At 38.7% G+C, this 24,040-nt stretch overlaps 1 protein-coding gene across 1 annotated transcript in view; it reads right to left on the bottom strand.

Annotated features, from left to right (window-relative positions):
- Positions 1-24,040, bottom strand: part of LOC108784628 (sodium channel protein type 4 subunit alpha-like) — a 338,732-nt gene that overhangs the window by 203,490 nt on the left and 111,202 nt on the right. The window contains exons 5-7 of the mRNA XM_018553495.1: positions 14,570-14,698; positions 11,526-11,617; positions 379-612 (exon numbers count right to left, since the gene is read on the bottom strand). Of these exons, the coding sequence (XP_018408997.1) occupies positions 379-612; positions 11,526-11,617; positions 14,570-14,698 (455 nt within the window). The remainder of the gene's footprint in view (positions 1-378; positions 613-11,525; positions 11,618-14,569; positions 14,699-24,040) is intronic.

Below are 24,040 nucleotides of genomic sequence, written 5' to 3' on the forward strand. Positions count from 1 at the left end.
GTGAGAAGACTGCAGATGATGGAGAAATATGTGTGGCTAGTAAATATATAAGAAAAGATGCCTCTTTGCCACTGCAGCCTATAGGCACACACCTACTGTGCCTAAAGGGAAACCCATCTCTGGTTGTCGATAGATCTAAAGGCGATTGTACAATCAGATTGTAATCTGTATAGTTTACTTACACTTTTATAAAGCAATCACCATTTCCAATTTTAACTTTTGAATAAAAAGATACCTTAGCATTAGCTGTAAACTGACAACAACTGAGCATATGCAAAACCTTTCAGCTTTTTATCAGTTAACTACATTACAGTTTCAACCAAGAAATTGAAAAAACAACACTTTATAAAAGATTTGAATAGCAGAACAGGAACTTACTTTCATCATGAATGAAGTCCTCATAAGATTCCCATGTCGAGTTACTCCAGTAAAGGCTGTCACCTATGCTTTGGTTGTAAGATGTGAAATTTCGAACACATTTTTGTTTTAAGTGGCCCATAAAGAGTTGTAGCCCTATCAAGGCAAACACGCTCAAACAGAAAACTGTTAAGATCATAACGTCTGCCAGCTTCCTAACTGACTGGATAAGGGCTCCGACAATGGTTTTCAGTCCTGACGAAAATAAGATAAACAGTTACAAACATAGTACATGAATAGTACGTCCAGTATAGTTTACTACATGGTAGCTCGTGTCCTGATGACATGCGTATGAAAAGATATCTACTGGTACCATGAAAGGCACAAAGCTGCAAGACCATTACTTGTATGCAATACAAGCTTAAGTCTCTGCAAGCTGCTACAATATCCCTTCTTCTATTAAAAGTTTTATATTAAACAATGAGGGAATGAGTTGAGTGGCACAGTCAAGCGCATTGTGCTTGATTGTTCGTTTGGGGTGCCGTTTTAAATGAGTGGGCAAAGCAATGCACCTCCCTCACTGTAACGCACAGTAATGTGTTGTGTGGTAGTGTGCAATAATCTACTGATTCTAATGCAAAGGTCTTTTTTGAGTCAACTTCTAAAGGTAAGAAGTAGCTCCTAAACTCTGAACAAGGCACTGGAATACATTGCTGTTCCAGTCCTACTTTAAAGAGCATCTCCGTCAAATTGTTCTGTTAGATTTGGATGAAGGAAATCAGGATATGATCCCTTGACAGGTCTTTTTTTTCTGTTGTCTGCCCCCTTCCCTTTTACTGTCAGGTAAACTTCCTGGTTTCCTCTTCTGAAAAGCATTTTCTATATAGTCTTACAGAAGGATTAGGGGGCTAGTGACAGCATATTGCCACTAATCTTTACATTCTTCTTCTATGAATAACTATTAGAGGAATGGGGACCTCTGGACAGCATTTAAAAAAAACTAAAGGTTGTAGTTCAAAATAAAATTGTGTTTCTCTTCTAGTACGTTGCAAGCTCAGAATTTAGCTAAATTCTTTAATTCCACCATTTATTGCCATACATAGGGTCTATTCACTAAGCTGCCGTAGGCAGCCGAGTGAAGGACCGATCTGAAGTGAATTGAGCCGAACGCTGTTCGTCTATTCACTTCAGGCAGGTACGGCTGATTTCAGCCATATATCGGCTGAAATCAGCCGTACATCGGGTGGCTTCACGTGGCTTCGGGTCAGCCAAACATGCTCAGCAAGTTCGGCCGACACGAAGTGCAGGAGGAGTTCAACTCAGCCGATCCAGATCCAACATCTGGATCGGCTAAGCCGAATCTCCGGCAGGCTACTCGCTGCTGTTTGGTCTATTCTTATAGATGCCGAACAGCAGTGAGTGAATAACATCAGGTCCATCAGCGGAGGGCGGGTGCAATGCTAGCTCACTATTGGCTATTGCAAATTGAAATAGCCAATAGGAATCTAGCAATGCATTCCTATGGGCAAAAATTATTTATTTATTTTTTTCTATTCTGACACGGCTCCGTGTCAGAATAAAGAAAAAAAAAGAAAAATCAGTTTCTCTCCTGGGCGGAATAAAAAAACTAAAAAAAACAACTCTCCTGGGCGCTCTGGGAGTCTCCCGCTCCCGGCTGCCCAGGAGAGAAACAATGATTATTGGCTATTTCAATGTGCAATAGCCAATAGTAAACTAGCATTGCACCCGCCCTCTGCTGCAGTTCTCCATCAGGTCCATCAGCAGAGGGCGGGTGCAATGCTAGCTCACTATTGGCTATTGCAAATTGAAATAGCCAATAGGAATCTAGCAATGCATTCCTATGGGCAAAAATTATTTATTTATTTTTTTCTATTCTGACACGGCTCCGTGTCAGAATAAAGAAAAAAAAAGAAAAATCAGTTTCTCTCCTGGGCGGCCGGGAGCGGGAGACTCCCGGAGCGCCCAGGAGAGTTTGCTGTCTGGAGATCAGTGTCCCTGGTTAGCTGGTAACCAGGGACGCTGATCTCTCTGCAGGTGACCGGAGCCAGCCGTAAGATCACATATGCATATGCCTTCGGTTTGACTGAGCCGCTCGGCTAAGTTCGGGAGCTGTACGGCTATTGTGAATAGCCCGTACAGCAGCCCTTCGGTTCTACTGAACCGAAGGGGTCCTGGGGCCGAAGCTAGCCGAAGGATCGGCCGAAGCTACGGCTAGATCCTTTGGCTGCTTCGTGAATAGACCCCTAATAGGATTTGTGATTTACTATTACAACATGCATCTAGTTAAATTTACTAATTACTCTGTCATCTGTTCTATGTACTAAATTGAAAATTAAACATTTATTTTTTATGTATTATTTTTTTACTCTTGTGGGTAAAATGTACATATTTGTTAGAACCTAGACTAATCCAGTAAATATGGTTTTGTTTAGCTGGTCTAAAATCACCCTTTACACTTCAACTACTTAGAAGACCTTTTGTTGCTAGGTAGTTGGAGAACAGTCTCTTGTTGGGGGATCCCTTATTTGCCATTTCTTAGGGGATCCCTTATTTGCTATGCACTGAAATTAGAGTTAATCTCAAACTACTACAAGACTGCGTAGTTTAGGTTTTAGTAATCTATGTTCTGAATATTAAGCGATGTGACATTTAACATCAGCTTATCTTTGGAGTATAACCAAGACAACATGGAAAAGATTACTGATATTATTACACATATCAGTGTTAGTAATCTCTAGGATTATGTCTGTCATGCGCTAGAGAAGGTGTAGTCTTGGTGGGGTGCACCCGAACAATAAATGTATCTGTGCTTGGGATATTTCTGAGTTTCTTTTTCCTTCCATCGGTGTTACAAATGACAGAAAAAAACGTATACAGGTCACTGAGGAGGCAAACACTCAGTTAAGACCGAGGCCCTTCTGTATTGACAGTTCATTTGCTGTGTATATCACTATGTAGATAGGACTATTAATTTCTGTCATTTTCAGGGACATATTTAAAGCTTAAAGAAAAATGATTAGAAAAAATTAAAGCATACCCTGTTTAATTCCATTGACACAAATATACATGTGCAGTCAGACTGTTGCTTTTGGGTGAGGTCAAATTATAGCACTGTACATGGGCAAATATCACACTACGCTGTCAGATGGTAAAGATGCTCAATCTGGAAGTGTATTTCTATTAAAAAAAATAAAGTTGAAGGGCTGGGCTGAATTTCTTTGGTTTCCCTACTGGCTACCAAACTTGCTCATGTGCCAGCTCCTGCCACTTATATATAGATGGAAGATCAACTATTCCCCATCTGTACGTAACATGAAACACTAGCTAAATCTTTTTGTAGAGCACTGAACAATGTAGGGAAGAGTTAGAATTATTGATTCCTGTGCCCCCCTCCCCGGATAATTATTCCCTTGCTTACCATCTTGGAGTTAAAACAGGAAGTGAGCATAAATATTTGACAGTTTGCAGCAGGACAGGTATTCATCAAGGACAAAGAAAGCATTAAATTCATGAAATATATTCTAACTCTTCCCTATGCTACCCAGCAGTACATTTTGGCTTGAGTTCCACTTTAAAATAAAATTGTCCCCTGCCTCCTCTACCATATAGCCACCATTGGTGCTGGCATATGTGGCCTACTTACAAGTCAGGGTCATAAGTGTGTCAGAGTCAGGTTCAGAAGAACATGCAGGGCTTTCCTCTGACCTCATCCCTTGGGTAGGAGGTGCTTAGTTACTCTCTAGCATATTTTGAATGATGTTTCAGTTCATGTGTGAAATGTGTAATGTATTTACCAAGCTTTACATTTTCTCTTGGCTTTAGTTCTATGCTTATTCCACAGGGAATATTGATGTAGTACATATAACTCATCAATAACATGTACATGTATGTAGAGAAAGCAAGCACTGACTATAAACTGCTGTACTTAGAGAAGAGGCGGGGGAGGGGGAGGGAGTGTGAAGTGTTAAACGCTGATGTGTCTGACAGAGATGAGTACTGTTGGGCCAACATTTATCTCCCTGAAGCACAATGGCCATTTAAACCTCCTAATGACTGCCTTAGATAAGCTGCCAAATTAAAACCCAATATATGGAATAAACAAGATTTATTGCATAGCCTGTTTCTTTACACAAGCTATAAAATAGTCCCCTTCTGGGGGATTTTTTTTAATACAAAAATGGAAAGCCTCATAGTGGTTCTTTTCCTTATTCATTCCACTTTAATTTGTTTCAGCTGAATAAGAAATGGCTAAGAAAATATAAATTTGCTATTAAAGCATGTGTCAAGGCAGAATAAACAAAAAATACATATGCAGTACATCCCTCCAATACATGCACATTCCCCCCATGTGTTATCCCTTTAGAAACTGTACAAGTACACTACAATATCTAGTGATCTGCCAGAAATGCACTCAGCTCTTAAGTCCTGTTATGGGCTGAAAACACACAACATTCTTTGGACGAAGTGGTGTCAGCCCTACCCAGTTACTTTTATTAAACTGCTCAACCCTACTCTCATATCTCTACATTATAAAGGACTATAATTTTGTAGCCCAAGATAAGAACTAGAAGGCCCCTTTGAGATATACTAGGACACAAGACAACTCTGAATTTCTGATAAGAATGTTGTCAAAAATGCTTTAAATAGGATATTTAACAGACCAAAAGGGAGCATATAAAAGCACGGAGCAAATAATTTAAAACGGAGCAAATCATTGTCAGCATGTACATACACTTTCAGTGCTAAAGGATGTGTGACCCCGGACAGATCATGATTTGGCATCTTAAAGGGAAATGTTTAGATTTTTTATCGCAGTGTGTGTGATTAAAACTTGATGATGGGCAAAACGTTTATTAACCCTTACAGTGGGGCTAACACGGCACTGCAAGGGTTAACTGCTCGTTTTTGTCTAGGGGAAAAAAGTTATACTCACCAGATCCTCTGAGCTGACTTGCTCTTAGGCCAGTCCTTCCATCCTCGCTCCCCCTCCACTGCAGAAGTCTCAGTTCCCGTAAATCGTCATGTCCATACACAGTGTACAGGACACTGAGGAACATTCCAATGCTGCAGCATAGAAGAAGACAGGCTTTGGAGACTGGAGAAGCAGGGAGCTGGCTCAGGTGCGTATAACTTTTTTTTTGCACTTAAAAAAATACGAGCACTTAACCCTTGCGGTGTGGGGTAGCCCCTCTGTGAGGGTTAATAAAAAAATGTGCCCTGAGTTCTTCTTTAAGCAATTTTCGTTGTGAATTTTTTACATTTACGAAATACTTGTTCTTCCATATTTTAGTACTTTTACAAAATATTGAGATTTGTAGATTAACAGTTAGAGGGAGCTTATTTAACTCATTCAACTTCCTTGCTTATAGAGAACCTGTAATCTATTTTATAAATTGCAGGTAAAAGCTCAGAGAAATCAAGTATATTAAACGCTTACTTTTTTTATGCAATGTTTATTCTTTCCATAAATTGTGTTTATTTGCTTGCAATGTGCCTTTGAACTTGCTAATAAATTAGACTACTTAAAGAGTCAATTTCCTAGCACAACCCCCTCCCTGCTTACACATTATATTTCTCTCTTATTCTGGTAGTGTCTAATCACTCTCCAAGCTGGCCTAGCTCCTGCACCCCTCCCCTTACCTTCCTACATAACCTTTAAGGCAGGGTCACACCATTTTCCAGACCAGATCTGGCCCGAAAAATGGTGTGAACCTGCCAACAGTTCAAGTGCATTCCAGACCAGACAAAATGAGACATACAGTATTTTTCTGGTTTGGAACGGACTGTGCTGGTGTGAACAGAGGCCAGAAATAGCATAGGGATACATCAGGATGAATTTTGGGTCCCAAAAAAACAATCTGCTCTGGTCTGGAGATGATCTGGATGTGGTGTGAATGGGCCCTTAATGCAGCTACAAAGTAAAGAGCGAAGGTGAAAACTGTAACTTGAGTGACAACTCTGAGTCTGCTGCGGATGACATCATATCCAAGAGGATCTCTTTAACAACTGTTGAGAAAAGATATCAGCCACACAGGGAGTGCATTGTTTTCAATGAGTTGACTCATAGGGGTTGATTTACTAACCTTATAAACACACCACGAACATGTATACACCTCTGTAGTGTGTTCCCTCCCAGCATGATCTATGGGTGGAATCTAAACACCTTTGTAGTGTGTACACACCCAGCAGGTGTGTTGTGCAAAGCCCTGCATGAATTGCAAGGTGATGTTGTGTAAATTAGCTCTATGTTGTGTTGCTTGCGTTGATGAATGCAGGAATGTAAATGCATGAGCTAACCATTTTTGTCTAAACTGTGAAGCAGCATTATATATGCATCATGTGCATGATTTTTCCATATATGGCATTAGTGGAAATATGCTTTTAGAGACTTTTTGGTTGATAAATACGTTTTGCTGTGTGAAAATCACACGCACCTGGTGCGTGCGTGTGTTTAGGTTAGTAAATCACCCCCAGATAGTTGTACTTTGAGAGGAACAGGAACGAACAACCTTTGTGTAGCACTGAAAGCAAGAAGCAAAACCTGCATATAAAACATACGGCTTCCCCGCGTGCATAAATAACTACAAATTATACACAGAAACTGGGCTTTTAAAACGTTAACTCACAGTAATAAACTGATTTACATCACGCTGATCTCTTTTACATGTAAACCTAAAATTATTTAAAATGACTATAAATCCCCTTTATTCTTTATTGTTGTCAGTTACAACCCAAAAAAAGAACAAATGTATTTACATGGCTGAACTAGGGCCAGCTAGTGAAATGTTTAGGGTATGATATAAATCAGTTGACTGGTCTGCCATTGTTGGGGGTGGTTAGTGTTCCTTATTGTGCACACAACAGCAAACATTTTATTTTTATTGAATCAAGAAAAGTTAAAGTAAACCATTCCTAAAAAAAATGCCAGGGCTTGTAGGTAGTGTGTAGACCTAAGTTGTATCTCTATAGTCTTTGACTATCAATAAAACATGTTTTGTATATTCATACAATGTCCAAATCAAACCAAAAAAAATCTCCATGCTTTTGTTAAATATTTACAGCTTGTCAGTTCCTAATAAATGTGAACACATCATAAAACATATTTCTATGCAGCTGCATTAGCACAAATCAAAGTATAAGCAAACAGTTGGTGAAAAAAGGATAAAATCATGCAACATCAAGCAGGACAATAGCCCAGAATCCTTTACATTTCAAAACACCCTCAATAATAACACCTCTACCAGAGCTCATTCTAGATCATTCTAACCAGACATTGGCAATGTATAAAAAAGGTATCAAGAGTGACAGCCTTATCTCTCACAATGTGCAGAGTATAATGTTATACCACATGTTGGGTCCTAACAAATTGGTTAAATGACTCAATCTTAATAGTTTTAGGCCCTAACTGTTACTGCTCATGGACCACCTCAGACTGGCCATTTGGCAACTCTGAAGTATATAAAAAGGGCTGGGAATCCCTATGTGTCTTGAGACCAGTGTTAGACCACGGTGCCTGCTTTGACTTGTAGTGTCATCTTGGATTTCATCCCTATGTCTCTAAGTGAAGGGTATTGCTATTTTAGAAACACTACTGCCCCTACGGAAAAATAAATGTGGGCTGGAGTTCTTTTAATGACAAGGTTGCTGACTTGACCAGGTTGATTTACTAAAGACCATGTCACACGGGCAATTCTGCTTTAAGTGACACATCACCAGCAGCAAAATCACCCAGGAGAGCCTTTCACTTACATCTATGGAATTAACATCTTGCCCTCCTGGCAAGCAAGGAAGCACTTCCATGGAAACAGGTAGGTAGTCCCTTAGCAGCTTGTAGCCAGTGACAGGGTCGCTCATGTAACATGGCCTTAATGGACAAGAGAATATCCATACATAAAAGTAAATATTCACTTTGGCAAGTAAGGCTGTGCTCCCTTTGAGCATCCAATCACGTTCATAGGAATTTAAACAAGCAGGATTTTAAATATTCAGTACTCCTTCAGTTAATTAATTCATTTAAAGTCTAAAATCTCTAGCCAATGTTTTTCTTGTTTTGGAGAGAATGTGGAAGGGAAAGAGCATCTTTCATTTATTTTCATTGTGTCCTGTGTGAAATGCATTTTAATATGGTCGGAAAGCACTGTCTGTGTTTTCCTGTCCTGGTAACAACCACTCCACCCATTTTCATGCATGGGCCTTACAGGACAGGAAGTGAGGAAAACATTACCTGTGGGTCACTAACTAGTAAAAACACAGAAATTTCAACTCTATTCAAAGAGATTACACTGAACCTGAGTTTAGCTGTGAGATTTAACGTATCTATGCCCGACCCAATTAGACTAATCTGACATCTATCTGCACTTTTATTGGGTACCTTTAAATTCTGCTAGCACTGAAAATGCCTTTAAGATAAAAAAATGTATTGTGCAATCTCCATAGTAACAAAATGCGTGTATTCAGACAGATAATTACCAGGTATGTCTGACATACAATTGCCAACGTCTGTGTTAGGATGCCCACCTAGAGATATTACCATGCAGACCTATCACCTTCCCATGCAGGTCAGAAATGTTAAGCACTAAGGCTGAATGCAACTTGTCCTCAGGATGTATTACAGCCTTGTCATAATGTACCTAGCAATGCTGGTAATGGAGCTGTTTCTGAAGAAAGTCATCTCTTTCCAAACCTACAAGCGGCTAATTATGATATTAGCTTGAGCAGCAATTATTAGGTGAAAGTAAGTATATGCTAACTGCATGAAAGGATCAAACCTATAAATATACAGGGGAGGGACTTTTTTCTTGTACTTCAATGTCAAAACATTCTTTCTCGGGGGATTGTAAGAACATCCAAAATCAATTTTGCTGTCAAAGTGAGAATAACAGAAGGGAAACTCTGCTGTTTCTCCAGACTTACACTGCATTCAATTTGTATTCAACACAGAGGGTGTATTTGTTTTATGTTGTATGAAATTACATAGGGGTTTCCCTTGTCTTGCAGTCCAATTTTAGTAAGGAATCCTATTTTCCTAATAGACTTGTGAAGCACAACAGCCAAGCTGACTTAAAGAGAACACTGCACATTGATTTCCAGGTTCGTATCTCTGCTCTGTTAACTTTCATGTCTTTAATTTTAACTTTACAAATTAAGCTCTTCATTATAAAGGTAGAGAGAGTCACCATAAAGGCTCCTGTTCAAGGCCAAGTTTTGGGTGCCTGAATTTAGCTACTGGACAACTAAAACACGTATTCCCTGTGTATTGATTGACAGCTAGATAGAAATGAAATGTCCAGGTCCCAGCACCTGGCAATTCAACATCTAGTATTAGGTGGCCCCTAATTCCCAAAGAGTACTTATACAGTTATACAGTTTACAAAAATGTTATGTCCACTCCTGCCTTATGAAAGGGCAGGCTCACCAACAGTGATATGTTAAGTTGGGTTGGATTCTTATTTTATGAAAAGACCAATGGGACCTTATATCTCTTAGGGACTCTCCTGTTTTCTCAAGCCCATCTATCTGTTGTGGTTATTGCAAATAGGGAGAGTCTAACAGGGGCACCATCGCATAGTCTAAAACACAGCTGGGGTCTGTATTGCTGGGACAATGTTTATACCGGTAGCTGTAATATTGAAGAAGATCTACCCGTTAGGCCACCCAGGAAATACAAGGAGTTAGCAAATGACCAAACCCACCAACCCCAACCAAATCTGGCACATCAGATTTAGAAAGACTACTTTAGAAGGAGAACTTTGCAACTCCTTTAGACTAGCCTAGTTCAAAGTAAAGGTATAGCCTTTCCGCAGCCATAACAGAACAACTGCAATGCTCCTAATATTCTAACTGCATCATTAATTTTAAAGTAGATCTATTTGGTCTTTCATCTTTCAGAACTCTGTTAGTAAATCCACTGGTGCTATCAGTGGTAAAATGTCCCCTAGCAAGAAATTAGGCAGTACAATGGTGACTGTCCTAATTAGAGTCAGCACCAGGGTGATAATTAAAGATAAGTGAATGGATTAATCAGTAGTGATTTTAACATGGCCTGGGAGAATTGTGTTTTGGTGATCTGCTTGTATATGTGTGTGCTGACAGCCAGCAATCATAATAAACCTGGTTTGCCATGATTGGGTGAATCAACACTTATTTAGACGCATAGGCAAATCGTTATTCTCATGTGCAATAGGAGATTTGGCAGTATGATTGACAATTGCCAGATCACAAATTGATTTATTCATCTTTAATTATCACTCTGCTGCAGAGGGGAGTTATTATTTTTTTTAAAGACCAATCAAAGCATTGATAGTGAAAGCATAGCAATGTTAGAGTTAAAATACAAGCTCTTCCAAGCAAAACGCTATTCATCAATACTCATCAATAGTCACTACAGTCTTCAAAGACTGTTATTTTTTCCCTGGGATGAAGGGAATAATCCTTTCACTGCATATAGTCCAAAAGAAAAATGTGTAAGTCAGATCTTTATTAGGTGAAATATATGCAGGGCAGGATTTACCAAATCATTTTCTCATGTAAGTTTTTACTTTTTTTTTTTACACATCACAATATTCTAGTCCAGGTTAGAGCCAAGAAATGCCCTCTGTCTAAGAGGTGATCCTCAGAGGGGTGTTACCAAAGTGGAGCACCGAATACTGAGTCTGCAGGCTCCATTGATGAAAAACCAGCCCTGAATATATTACATTCTATGTCGGGGCCATAGTGGAAGACACTGCGGAGTCACATGACCCATTCCTCATGATTGCTAGACATATATCATATGACCCATTTAATTCCTTGTTCATGTACTTCCTCCAGCTATCTCATATTTCCTGGCCATGGAAGTAGGGAAAAGGGGGTTATCTCAAGAAGACATATAAATAATAAATCATTATCGTTTAGCATGTAAAAATTATCAAGGTGGCTAATTAGGTATTGTATGCAAATAGATGACTTGTAGGGGAAGAATCTAAAGTTCTACTGATTAGCATTCATAAATAAGAAAAGGTAATCATTCTGCAGACAAGTTGCATTCTCGACATAGAACCATTCCACGGTATCTCAGTGTCAACCACTGTCAGTAGGATATCAGTTTGGTTAATCGGAATGGTATGTGGGCTTTTACAAGCAACCTTAGTGTTTAACTCGATCCTCACCTGGAATGACCGAGATTGTTTTCAATGCTCGAAGTACTCTGAATGTTCTTAAAGCTGACACATTGCCCAGGTCCACAAACTCAGTGGCATATCTGTAATAAGGGAAAGGCACACACAGACTGTAGCAAAACACCAATCATAAATGACAGCAAATGAAGGGAAAAACAGGTCACAGACTGAAGCACTTGCAGTAGCTGAGAACTGGAGAGGGGATGCTCTCTTACCTGGAATTACTGAAATAGTTTTCAGAGCTCTCAGCACTCTGAAAGTTCGAAGGGCTGAAACATTGCCTAGGTTTTTAAACTCTGTTACATACCTGTAGAATCAAACCATAGTTATTTGGAATTGAGGAATGGTGGAAACCATTGCATGAACACTGAGCGGGTGATTTACTGAAGAATGGAAGTGTCATAACAGACCTGCAAACCTGTTTTTGCTTCAGAAGCACATTCATTTTCACTTAACAGGTTCTCCATTTTAAACAAGAAGTAGACCTCTATTTGAGACTCTCCATGTAGCTGGACCTTTGTATTTGCAAGGACGCCAAATCCATCCTAGCAACAGGCTCACTAAATCTAAATATGTGCAATATTGGATTTTGACTGCATTGATGATATGGGTGAAATTTTAAACTTCAACCTGGTATATGGTAAAACCAAGGGGTCTACTTATGACCAATTCACAGAGCCATTCACCTTATGAATCTTTCTGAATATTAATTATATGCAAATAGACACTTCATTTCAGGTTGAATGTATGTAATGTAATACTGTATTTTGGCTACTAGATGGAGCTGATGAGTATAGGAAATAAGTATTCATTTCATATGTGCCTCAACTCCATCTAATGGCCATAATGCAGTATTACATTACATGCATTGCACCTGAAAAGAAAATATATCGAAGACAGTTCGTTATTGCGTCTATTTGCACAGAACGATTCGTAGGGCAAATAGCTCTGTGTACTGGTTATAAATAGACCCCAAGTATATAAAAGAAATTAGGATCATCCATGTTTTACATGGAAGGGGGTCCCCCAGGGGTCTATTTTTAGTAAAATGTGGAAAATATGGATTTAAATAAAAATTATATTAAAAAGTAGAAAATCTAATTTGACCTAGATTGGTACCTTAAAACAAATGCAGGTTTGCTGGTCTTCCTCCTTTTTGTACATCATGTGCTGAGTTGCAGAAATATCAATGTTTTCCAGCCATAACTCAGAATTTTGCAAAATGGCTTTTTTTTCTTAAAGGCATAAACAATTAGCTTTGAAATTTTGCATTTTGGGGGTTTATTAGCACATTAATTATAAATAATAACATTCATATTTTTTTCACATAATTTAAAGCACACCTTTAGCCATAACTTTTCTAGATAGAAGAGAAAAGGGTTGGATGTTCTATCAAATGTGTATCCTTATGTCTCCACTGAGAAGGGAAATTCTCAAACCAGAGAACAGGCAGGTTTTTTGGGGAAAAGGGTTAGAACTTATTGTTGTCTGTGTCCCAACTGAGTAGATTTACTTTCTAGTCTTGTCCAGTTAATGTGTGTCAGAGTAGAAAGTGAGAGAAAGTCAGAGGTGACCCAGACAGCAATAAAAATGCTTCCTACCTTTGTCCAAAACTAAAAAAAAATGTTTAGGCTGGAGTTGGTCTTAAAATGCAACAGAAGCCAAAAGAGTGAACAGGGATTATAACACCTGTCAGGGTTTTATTGCCGTCCATATCCCCATTAGGGAGAGTCCCCCTTATATTTGTTCTGATGACCATTATCACTAAAAGTGAAAGAAAATCCCAACATTTTGGTTGTCGCCAGAACAGGAATAGATGAGAAATCTTCCAATGGTGACCCTAGCTCTGGTGACCCTGCTGACCAGGGATTTCCCTCAGTTTGAAGGAATTTCCTCTATCTGTTGTGGCTATCAGACAGAGAGTGAAGGGAAATCTAAAGAGAAGGGAAATCTCCCGAACGGGACAGAAACAGATTGAAGCTGACAGGAGCTATAACACTCCCTTACTCTATCAGGAACTAAAAAAAAAATGTACTTTTAATCTAAATGCTTGCTAGTCATAGTAGAAAGACGGTCTGTCAAGTATCATTAGGGACCTAGGAACACTTTTGAATAGACAAGAAAGCTGCCCTAAAGAAAAGTGTCTCTTTTTTTAGGACCCCTCTCAAAAGACATCAGATTTGGCTTCTATCAGCATGGTAGGTGCTTTCATTTTTAAAATGAAAGAACAGGATCACTACTGTGGACAGCAGTCAATGTACTGATTCTTATTATTCAGTGTAAATAAGCAAACCCTTATAATGAATGACAAATCTGAATGCAGGATAACCAAGTTTTGCTTGCATAAGAAACAATGTTTGAAAAAGATGCTGAATTATTAAATTAAAAAATGATTATGTTTTTCAGCTAAAATACCCAATACAACACACTTAAGTGTATCAGGTCAAATATTTGTTTTAGTATAAAGGTGCACATTTCTGCCCACAAGCCACTGTACAAGCCTGAAAGGCACAAGGCCCCTGTGGAAGATGTACAGGGCTATTCACAAAAGGGTGAAGAGTTTGGAGAAGGCAGGAGAAGTGAACAATCTAGGACAACATAGCTGATTTGGAAACATTCTCCAATTCAGCTTGCTTTCCAGTTTAGCTATGTTGTCCTAGATTGTTACCTTCTTGTGCCTTCTTCAAACTCTTCACCCTTTTGTGAATAGCACTGTTAAACTTATTCATGCCATTTATAATAAAATATTACTTTCATTTTAATTAGCATAATCCTACTATAAGAGAACTCCTCTCTCTGCATTTTCAGAAATGTACACCAGGAGAATGAGACCTTCTCGCAAAGGTCATAATTGGTGGCTAGAGGTAGGATTTCAACTGTGTGAAGCTTGATGTTGAAATCACAGATCGATACTCAAAATGCATGACTCTTTATAGGCAGACTGCTTCTTTTATGTACTGAATTTAAGCATTATGCTACATTTAGCATCAAAAACATATGACACTATCCATTAAAAATAAGAGGAATATACTCACGCCATGACAATAACACTGAAGTCCAGCCAGTTCCATGGGTCGCGCAGGAAGGTGAATTCTTTCAGACAGAATCCTCTTGCCAATATTTTTATCAAAGATTCAAAAGTATAAATGCCAGTGAAAGTATACCTGGGCAGAGTGCATTAAAACAATTAGCCAATCATTTCATAACCTAAATTTTCATAAAGAAAACTTCAACAACATTGCTTCTTACTGTACATTCAGGAAAAATAACAATTCCACAGAAGTCTGGCAATCTCTGTATTTTTTTATTAGTAAACCCAAACTGTTCATCATTTCATACACAGCTGAATGCATAAAGTAGGAATAGGTAATTTGTATTGCATTTACTAGATTCACAGAATTCCTGTCCCTTGCAACATACTGGGAAATATACATATGTATAAGTTTATTTCCTATATGCATATTATGCATACATCAGCATTGTTGTAAAAGTCCTTGCAGTATTCACAGATAAAAGCATATTTTACATATTTTACAGCTAACTCTATCCATACCAATATTACAGTTATGGATGTAGGCTGGTAGGCTGAATCAACCCCTGGGTTAGTCCTCCTGTTAAAATGTAATAAATTCAAATTTCAACAGTGTGATAAATCTCATTAAAACTGCCCTGGTTGATGGGAGGCAATTTCACTGCCTGAATCCCAGAAAGATACAGTTAACCAAGGGGTGACTGAGCTACGCAATGTCCACCTTTATCCAAATATGAGCAATATCAACAATAGAATAAAGCAGTAGTGATCAAGAATCCAAAGCATTCAATAAGTAACTAGCTTGTATTTCTCTGCTTATTTTACAGCTGACCATACATTATATCTAACTGATCAAACAATGGAAAACTTCTTAGCACAACTGTATCACAATGTCACTGTGTGAAGTCCACAGGATTACATGCAGATCACGAGAGATGCTTGTCCCTGGACACAGAGAAGGACTAGGGATAAGCATTTCTCCCAATCAGCAGCTATTTGTTCCATAAGCGATTATATACGGACAGCCATGGACAGATGCAGCAGCTGTCAGTGTGTCATTTACTTGAATGGGCATGGTGGCCGCATCTGAATGGACCCACCTGGGATTCCTGTCACATGAATCTGCAGGTTCTTGCCACAGGAATCCACAGCTTTGATCACTGAGTGCATGTGGCCTAAGAAGGTCAAGGATGCCCATCCCAGAGACACTGAATAAACAAATGGACATTGCTTCTTTATATTACCCCAAAACAGTGTTTGTTGTGATGGTGTTTTAGGAAGTTGCTATTTCCTTGAAAAATTGTCGATTTCAGGAAAAAAAAAGTCCCCTACGCTTTATCTACCGATCCTAATCAGAATGTACATTAATACGTGTACATTTATAATATTAATGGACTGTTGCACTGTGTTTTTCTGCGTCTGACATATGATAATAGGCTTAATTTGTCATGGTGCACATCCAGCTCTAATTTTGTCTGTTAAACAGCTTCGATTTACTGACACTCCATGCAGATTTTATAGCACAGTTAATCATGCACATGCTCAACAGTATTAATAGGGTCTGTTAAGTAGACAATGTTGAGGACATGAGTCTGCAAATAAATGGAATCCAGCATCTCCATATGGACTGGCAATAATTAGATCAAGCATGGGCGCCACATCCTGGAAATCAATGAATTAATGAGCATAACCTACATATGGAAATGGAACCTTGATGTATTGTGGTGAATTCTGTCCTCCTGATATGCAACATGGACTACACAAATCATACCTCCCAGCCCTTACCAAGGATGAATAGCAAACTGTATTGATATGTGTATACCTGTTAATTACCTCTTGGTAGTACAATAATTTCCAATAAGACATTTATTGTGCCTGTGTGTTTATTAAGACATGTTTACTTATTCTTCATTCCCCTAACTTGAGCACCAGTATAGTCACATCACAAGCCTGATATAATTAAAAAATCTATTTCTGTAAAGAGGATATATTATTTATAGGCGGTCTCCGTGTCTTTAAAAGAAAGGACCTGAACTCTGGAAGTTGTGCCTAAAATAGGCAAGCAGAGGGCAATGGACTAGTCATCAGTATAGCTTGTGGGTTCCCTGCAGCTGATCTTCTCCCCATCACTGACTAACTGCCTTGCTCTGCACTTTTGCTTTGTATGGAGGCAGCCATCTTGGTAGAGGCAGGTGTCTGTTTTATCATGTGAGAGCTTCCCCCCAGATGACACATTGCCTGTTGACCAGTGGGAAAATATTCAAAAAGCAGCCAGAGAGATTCACGGGAATAGATGAAGCAGAGGCAGGAGCAGGAACACCCTTTGTTGTGGACTGTACATTCCTGCTGACAAGCAGCTTAAACAGTCAATCACACAACACATGAGGAATAATCAGATAACAAAAAATAAGACAATCTCAGTGAGTAAAGGATTGAGACAGCTCAACTGCAAGAAAGGAAGAGAAATGTAAGAAGTCTGATGATGGGCTAAATGCATCATCATTAGTAAAAGAGGACAACAAAAAAGAAATATAACAAAATCCCAGCTGTCACATGACTAGCGTGTTTCATAATATGCATCCTAAAGTTTTGAACAGTGATTCGGATGTAAGTAACCAGGCTTGTTCTATTACTGTGCATAGACATCCATGCTTTTCTCTGCTACATGTAGCCCAACAATTTTTCCACATAATTAAAATTGATTTTTTTTTTCCAGAGTTCCTGTTGTACATGAGTCCAGACATGCATGGCAGGTCAATGTTTAACCTGTTCACTACCGCAAATAGGATAACAATTTGATATCAGGACTAAAAGGTAGCTACAGATGAAAAACGTCTTATGAGAGCAATGAGAGGTGAGGTCTGACCATTGCTAAACTGCTAAGTCAGTCCAATCACAATCCTTTGTTCAATGTGGATGACAGATGACAAAAGCTTATTTTTTCTTTTCCATAGAAAATTAACAATCCATTATCGGTCACTGAGAGTTTTGCTGCATTATCTCCCTGTGATAATGACTGCTTCATACTACAGTAGGTGTATGTTATCTTCCCTCTACACAGCCTGATCATTGCATCTGAAGCTCTAATCAGACATGCTGCTTGATTTTGTCATGATGGGGATGGCCAACTAAACAGCTGTATTCAGTTGGGGATAAAAAGAAGGCTTGGACATTAAATAAATGTTACAAAAAAAAAAAAAAAAATCATCTGATGGTACTCTTTTTTTGCACATAAAGCTCATGAGATAGCTACATTCATTTTGCAATGTGCAATGGAAAAATTACACTCTGGATTCTGACTGATTGCCATGGGCAACAGCTCCACATTTTTATTTTTTTAATACTGTAAAAAAAATAAAGATTTTGGCCAAATTAAAACTCTCAACTCGTCTCAACCCTACTGAACGCAAACACAGCATAGTACAGTGCCATTCAGCCATAATATACGGTACACTGCCTGGCCAAAAAAAAGGTCACCACTAAGCTAAGCAAATAGGTAAGAGCTTTCTGCTGCATAAGTGTTATGATTTGGGGTTGCTTAAGTTGGACAGGTCTAGGTTCAGCAACTTATGTCCCCAACAAATGAGATCAGCTGCCTATCTGAATATACTGAATGACCCTGATGGCATGGCCATATTTCAAGATGACAATGTCAAGATTAATCAGAGTCAAATTGTGAAAGAGTGGTTCAGGGAGCATGAGACATCATTTTCACATATGGATTGGTCACCACTGAGTCCAGACCCATTGAGAGTCTTTGGGATGTGAGAGACTTCTTTGAATCTCTGGGATGAGGAGAAGACTTTACACAGTAGTAAAGATCTTGGTGACAAATGAATGCAACTCAGGATGGAAATAAATGTTGTGACATTGCATAAGCTTATGGAAAAGATGCTACATCGAATGTAAGCCGCAATCAAAGCTAAAGGTGGTCCAACTAAATATTGTGTACTGTGACTTTTTTTTTTTTGTGTACTATAGGTTACACGACTCTGATGAACACCCAAGCCACAAACAGCTAGCTCTCTCCTGCATAAACTATTATATTCTGTTCTGGCTACTAATGATCAAGCAGTATGTAAGAAAATCTTTTCATTCCATGTGTAGTATAATGTAATTATATAAGTCTCTGCAATAGAGGAATTAGGAAGGTTTTGCTTTCTGCAGTTTCCTCTTGATTTGATAAATCTAGATGTGAAATTAATCAGAGCGATGTGTAGGTGGCAGATATTTGTACAATGCTTTTGCTGGATTAGCTGCTTTTTAAAAGCTTTCCTGCAGTCCTGCATGTCAACCCCACCTGTCATGTACATTGAAATGAAGCAGGCCGTGTGTGTGCTCACAGCCCAGGTGCCTACGCTTAATGTGCCTGTAAATATGCTGCTTATTAAATTGCTGTTTAATACGTGTATTTACATTCTGATAGGTTCATGATTTCACATGCTGATTGCTGCTAAAAGTCCCTTTATCCCCTCTGTCAATGTGGAAATTATTGCAGAAACTGGAAAGTCTGTAGTACTATATTTTTACTAATCATATGTATTCATTTCTATACGCCATATTGTAATACACAAGTAGTCATTCTCATACAGAGCAACACTTATTATAGTCATTCCCATACAATTGTGCTTGGGGGCGTAATAATAACCACAGCTGCCTATACAGCCCAGGGAACCATAAGCGTGGGGGGCCTGGCTGTGCTTCCAGCTCTTCTTCAGTGGTGAATGTATCTGCCCAAGGGTTTATGTGAACTGGAAGAAAGAAAACTGTAGCTGATTCTGATAGCAGTCACTGAGATTCTGGCAACCTTTTCCCCCACTGCTGCTATGAAGATGCTAGCTTAAAACCAATTGGTGACTATTTTATCCTTCCTCTCCAACTGTAAAAAAAAATAGACTGTAGCTAGCAAGGTTTTTGGGGACCACGGCCACTTCTGATGTTTCTGCTGCAGAAAATGACCCAAGAATCTCAACAACTGGGACTATTGAGATTCAGTTGGGGAACAACATAGGTTTCAATTGCTCTCCTTGTATGCTCTCCTTTTCACATCTGAGCTCTGTTGATTAGAAGAGATGCCTTGTTAAGCCATAAAAGTACCGGCTAGTTTGAATTGGCTGCATTTACAGTTTTGAGCTTTTACAAATTTACATAGATTGCTATTTCAACCTTCTGTACACCCCTATGGGCAATGTACAGCCCAAGACACACTGCACGCAAAGCAATAGGCTCCCGTACAAACCGTCAATCATTGCGCATCAGGATGCAAAGTCCATTGAGTTGTTACGCACAAGCCGAATGGCTGGAGATGCAGTCTTTCATCTGGCCGCGTGCAAATGTCCATGCCTCGTAGCTTTGGTTTGCTTCGCACGGCTTCACATGCAGTGTGTCACAGGCTTAAAGCCAAAACTTTTTTACATTTTTGTTTTAGATAGAAGGGTTACAACCTTTTCATTGCTGTCTGGGAATTTGCTGCGAAAAACCTATTTCTATTGGTTTTGTTGAGATGTCACAAGAACAGGAGGTGGGTCAGGAATAACATTACAGGTGCTAAATTCCAGACAGGTTATCTTTAGAAAAATATAGGCAATGTGAGAACCTTCTCCCATGGCTGCTGAGAAAAATGTATATTCTGTTTTATTCCTAAACTGCATAATGTGATCCCCTGTGTGACACAACATATGTTGAAGCATGTATTAGTAATATTAATGTTCCCAGTACAGTAACATACAGGGGCCAATCAGATGTCAGTTTATTGCAGACAAGCTAGTCAATGATGAATTCTGATTCAATACTATAGGTTGCTGCACTTTTCAAAATGTTCTTTGCCTTTGCAGCTTAAACTATATCTAAAGCATTTAGTTTCGGCAGAGCGGGTTTTTTCCCGTTTGTGTCACATTGGGGAGATTTTCCTTCACTTCCTTTCTTAGAGACATTATAGGAAGTGGGAGGAAAGCTATCTACAGTAAAGAAAATCCTCTCTTAGACAATCATCTGAACAAGGGTTCTCGTGGAAAGATTTCTCCTCTGTTCATGTTCCATTGACAAATTAAAAATTAAATGTTGGATTTTCCCTCACTTTCAGTCACAGTAACAACAGTCACCAGGGCAAAGAGGGGTAAATCCCTGCAGCAGGGATAAAAGCAGCAATAAAAACCTGACATGTTCTATTTTTTCCACACTCACATCCAAAATAGAAAAAATATGTAGCTTTAGGTAAACTTTATTAGTTTTACATGGGTAAACATTGTTAAACATGGGCATGAGTTAATTAAATCTCATCATTGCACATATCTAGTAACTACGCTCTGTTAATCAGACTTGTCAAGCTTTTTATTGTAATAAATGCACAGGCACAACAGCCGTCTTACAGAAGCTTAGCAAGGAAGCTGAACCATCAGAATGTGCAATATATGAATGATCAGACAATGTGGGCTAATAAACATGTTGCTATTTCCTGAAAGAAAGAGAGGTATGATTGTTCTCAGCTGACAATGAAATGATGGAGTCAGTTACATGCTACGATGTTCATTAATCATTTTGTTTCTGATTTAGTATGGATTCCACCTTGCTGCTCTATAAAAATGCATTTACAGAAGTCAAATCTATACAATAATTCTATGTAACATCAGAGGCAGCTTGACAGCAAATCTTCTTAGATAATATCACTTATTCTTCAACTACAACTTTTAGTATATTCGGCAGCTTGAATGGCCCACTCTTAAAGTTTGCTACAGATAGGCAAAGGAGCAGCAGAATTAAGCTGTCCCAGGTCTGATGTCAAAGATTATGAAGGACTTTTTCCCACTTAGTCTGCACGAGGCCCCCTTTAATCCGAAAGGCCCTATAGTGGCTGCACTCACTGCTTAGGTTGCAAGTCCACCAATAGATGTGTTTATTTCTTTGGATGGTCCTGCGACATTTAGCAGATAAATAAAAATATTAGATGGACCCTTAAGGTCATCTAAATCCTCTAGTTTTTAACTCTCAGACAAGTTTGCATGTTAAATATCTTCAAAGAAATACAGTATAATGTTTCTATTTTCAATGGTAAATGTAATAAGAAACCTGTATTTTTCATACACTCCTGCAGATAGATCAATAAGGATTAATCTAAAGGGCAAAGGGCTTGGATAGATGAGGCTGTTCACTAATAGGGCGATCAACAGTGCCACCATGTAAACAGCTTCAGCAGCAGGATGACAATGCATGTGATTTTACTGCAGAAGTAAGAGCGTTGTCATCCATTTAAAGAAAGGGCCTATCCAATGGTTCTACGGGTAGCATCAATATGTCATACAAAAGGGTCCAGGGGGTACTTTTTAAACAAAGCTCACTTCATATGTGGTGAAACTACAAATTTCGTCATGCCTGCCTTTAATGCATCATGGGTCTTGTGGGTCCACAACAGCTGGGGGTTGATTTACCAAAGGCAAATAGACTGTTTACATTGAAATATAATTTTTGCTTTCCAAGGGAATTTTCTTTTTCGCTCAGTGAATGTGGGTAAAATTCACTTTGAAAAGAATACCCAATCACATGCAAGGAAAATTAATAAAACAGTATTTTTGCTTGCAGTTTGCTTGCAGCTTCACCTCACTCACTAAGCTAAAGAAAAATTGCTTTGCAAAGTGAACAGCCTATTTGCCTTTAGTAAATCAACCCCCTGGAGTGTCAAAACCGCCTTGGCAAGGTTGTTCAAGGTTGTTGGCAATATTTTCAATGACACATTAGGGAAGTTATTTGAAGCAAGATACATTTGATTACAAATCAACTCTTTTGAGAGTCAAAAGTGCTTCTTTTCAAAAAAAATTCAACATGTGTGAGTTCTGTAATCCATTGCCAGCCATACTCTTTTCTCTAAAGAATAGGGAACAATCCTTTAATCAAAATTGTGTCACATTACTTTATCAACTAGACCAGGCAAAACTATCATCGTTGGTAACACTGGAAAGAGGTTCAAGTGAGGACTGAGATTTTTCTCTATCATTCTGACAGTTTCTATAGTGAGTCATGTGAGCGGTAAGCCGTTCTATGACCCTTGTTTGCAAACCTACCACTGGCGCACAAGAGGTGGACCATTCCAGAAGACATCCAATCTAGTGGGTCTAGGAGTGCTTTCACCCTCTGTGGCCAAAATGGTCCCACCAATGATAAGGACAATATTTCAATCACATCTTCCAGTACTGCTAGTCAAAGCTGGATTTGATTTCGATCCTGCGCACAGGAGATATCTTATGTGCCGAGTAACCCCGGGCATTTTCCTTTCTATGCGCTGACAATGACAAGATAAGCCACCGCATTTCAAAGCAGCAGATGCTACTGATTATCAAGCCTTTGTTACAACTAGTAAACTGAGCCAAGTTATAGCTTTGTTGATTGCTTTTTGAACCTCATGTTTACATTTTAGTACAAAGTGGAGATAAATATATTTCCTTCCATACATTCCAGACCAGATAATGAAAGCAAGAGTTTATACTTGGGAAAGAAGCAAATATTTTCCAATCCAGCAGTACTTTTCAGAAATTGTTTAAGCAAAAATGATCTTATAAAACCTACTTTTTTTATTTGCAAACATTAAAGTGCAGGTATAGCCTGCTTATGTATAGGTATCTAAAAGTAAACCCATACACTCTGTGTATGGGTTTACTTTTAGATACCTATACATAAGCAGCCCTCTGGTGTCACATGATCTGATGCAAAAACTGACTTTCACAAGAACTAAGAACCCCTTATGCTGCAAGTAGCAGTGCTCAGACTTGGGCATTGAAAGAAGTGGGTGGACCATATTTTCCCCATACCTTAAAGCGTTGGCCTATAAGGAGGATCTCTTGGCACCTTGCTGTTAATAGTCTTGCTAGGATGGATAAATAAAAAGTAATAGAAGTGCTAAAATACTCACCTTACCTAGAAAAAATGCTACTCCAGGCTCCTTTCATTGATAGTCATATGCTGAAAATCGTAAACACTTAGTGACCGCTGCTGAAGAAAAGGCCAACTCAAATTCTGAACATACCCTTCAATAGAGATCACAAGATTAAGTGCATAGGCTTCTCAGATATGTGGCCAGCAACAAGGGGAACCGGGACAATTAATTTTTATTTATCCATTCAGGCAAGACCCTTAACATAGCTTTTTGTAATATTTTAGTGAATATCCATTCTAATTCAGACATTTTATTAAGTTAGTTCAATATATGTAGAACTGCACTTCAATAATCTCCAGAGGTCACTTTTTAGGTGCTTTTCCTTAGACCACAAATCATAATGGGCACGAGAATACAATTAAATGTATGCACTAATATATAACAAGTATATAGTGCATACACTGACATGAACGATTATTTATTTGATTTCAATAAAAAGACACAAGGGGTAGTCTGGGTTACCCTAAAGGTTTGTTGCTCTTGGCCCGGGCTAACATGGCTTACCCACAAATCCAGGCTGCGTATGTTATCAAAATATATATATATATATAG

This window comes from Nanorana parkeri, unplaced genomic scaffold (genome assembly GCF_000935625.1).
Source record: "Nanorana parkeri isolate BGI_ZX_2015 unplaced genomic scaffold, ASM93562v1 scaffold121, whole genome shotgun sequence".
In the NCBI taxonomy this organism is placed as follows: domain Eukaryota; kingdom Metazoa; phylum Chordata; class Amphibia; order Anura; family Dicroglossidae; genus Nanorana; species Nanorana parkeri.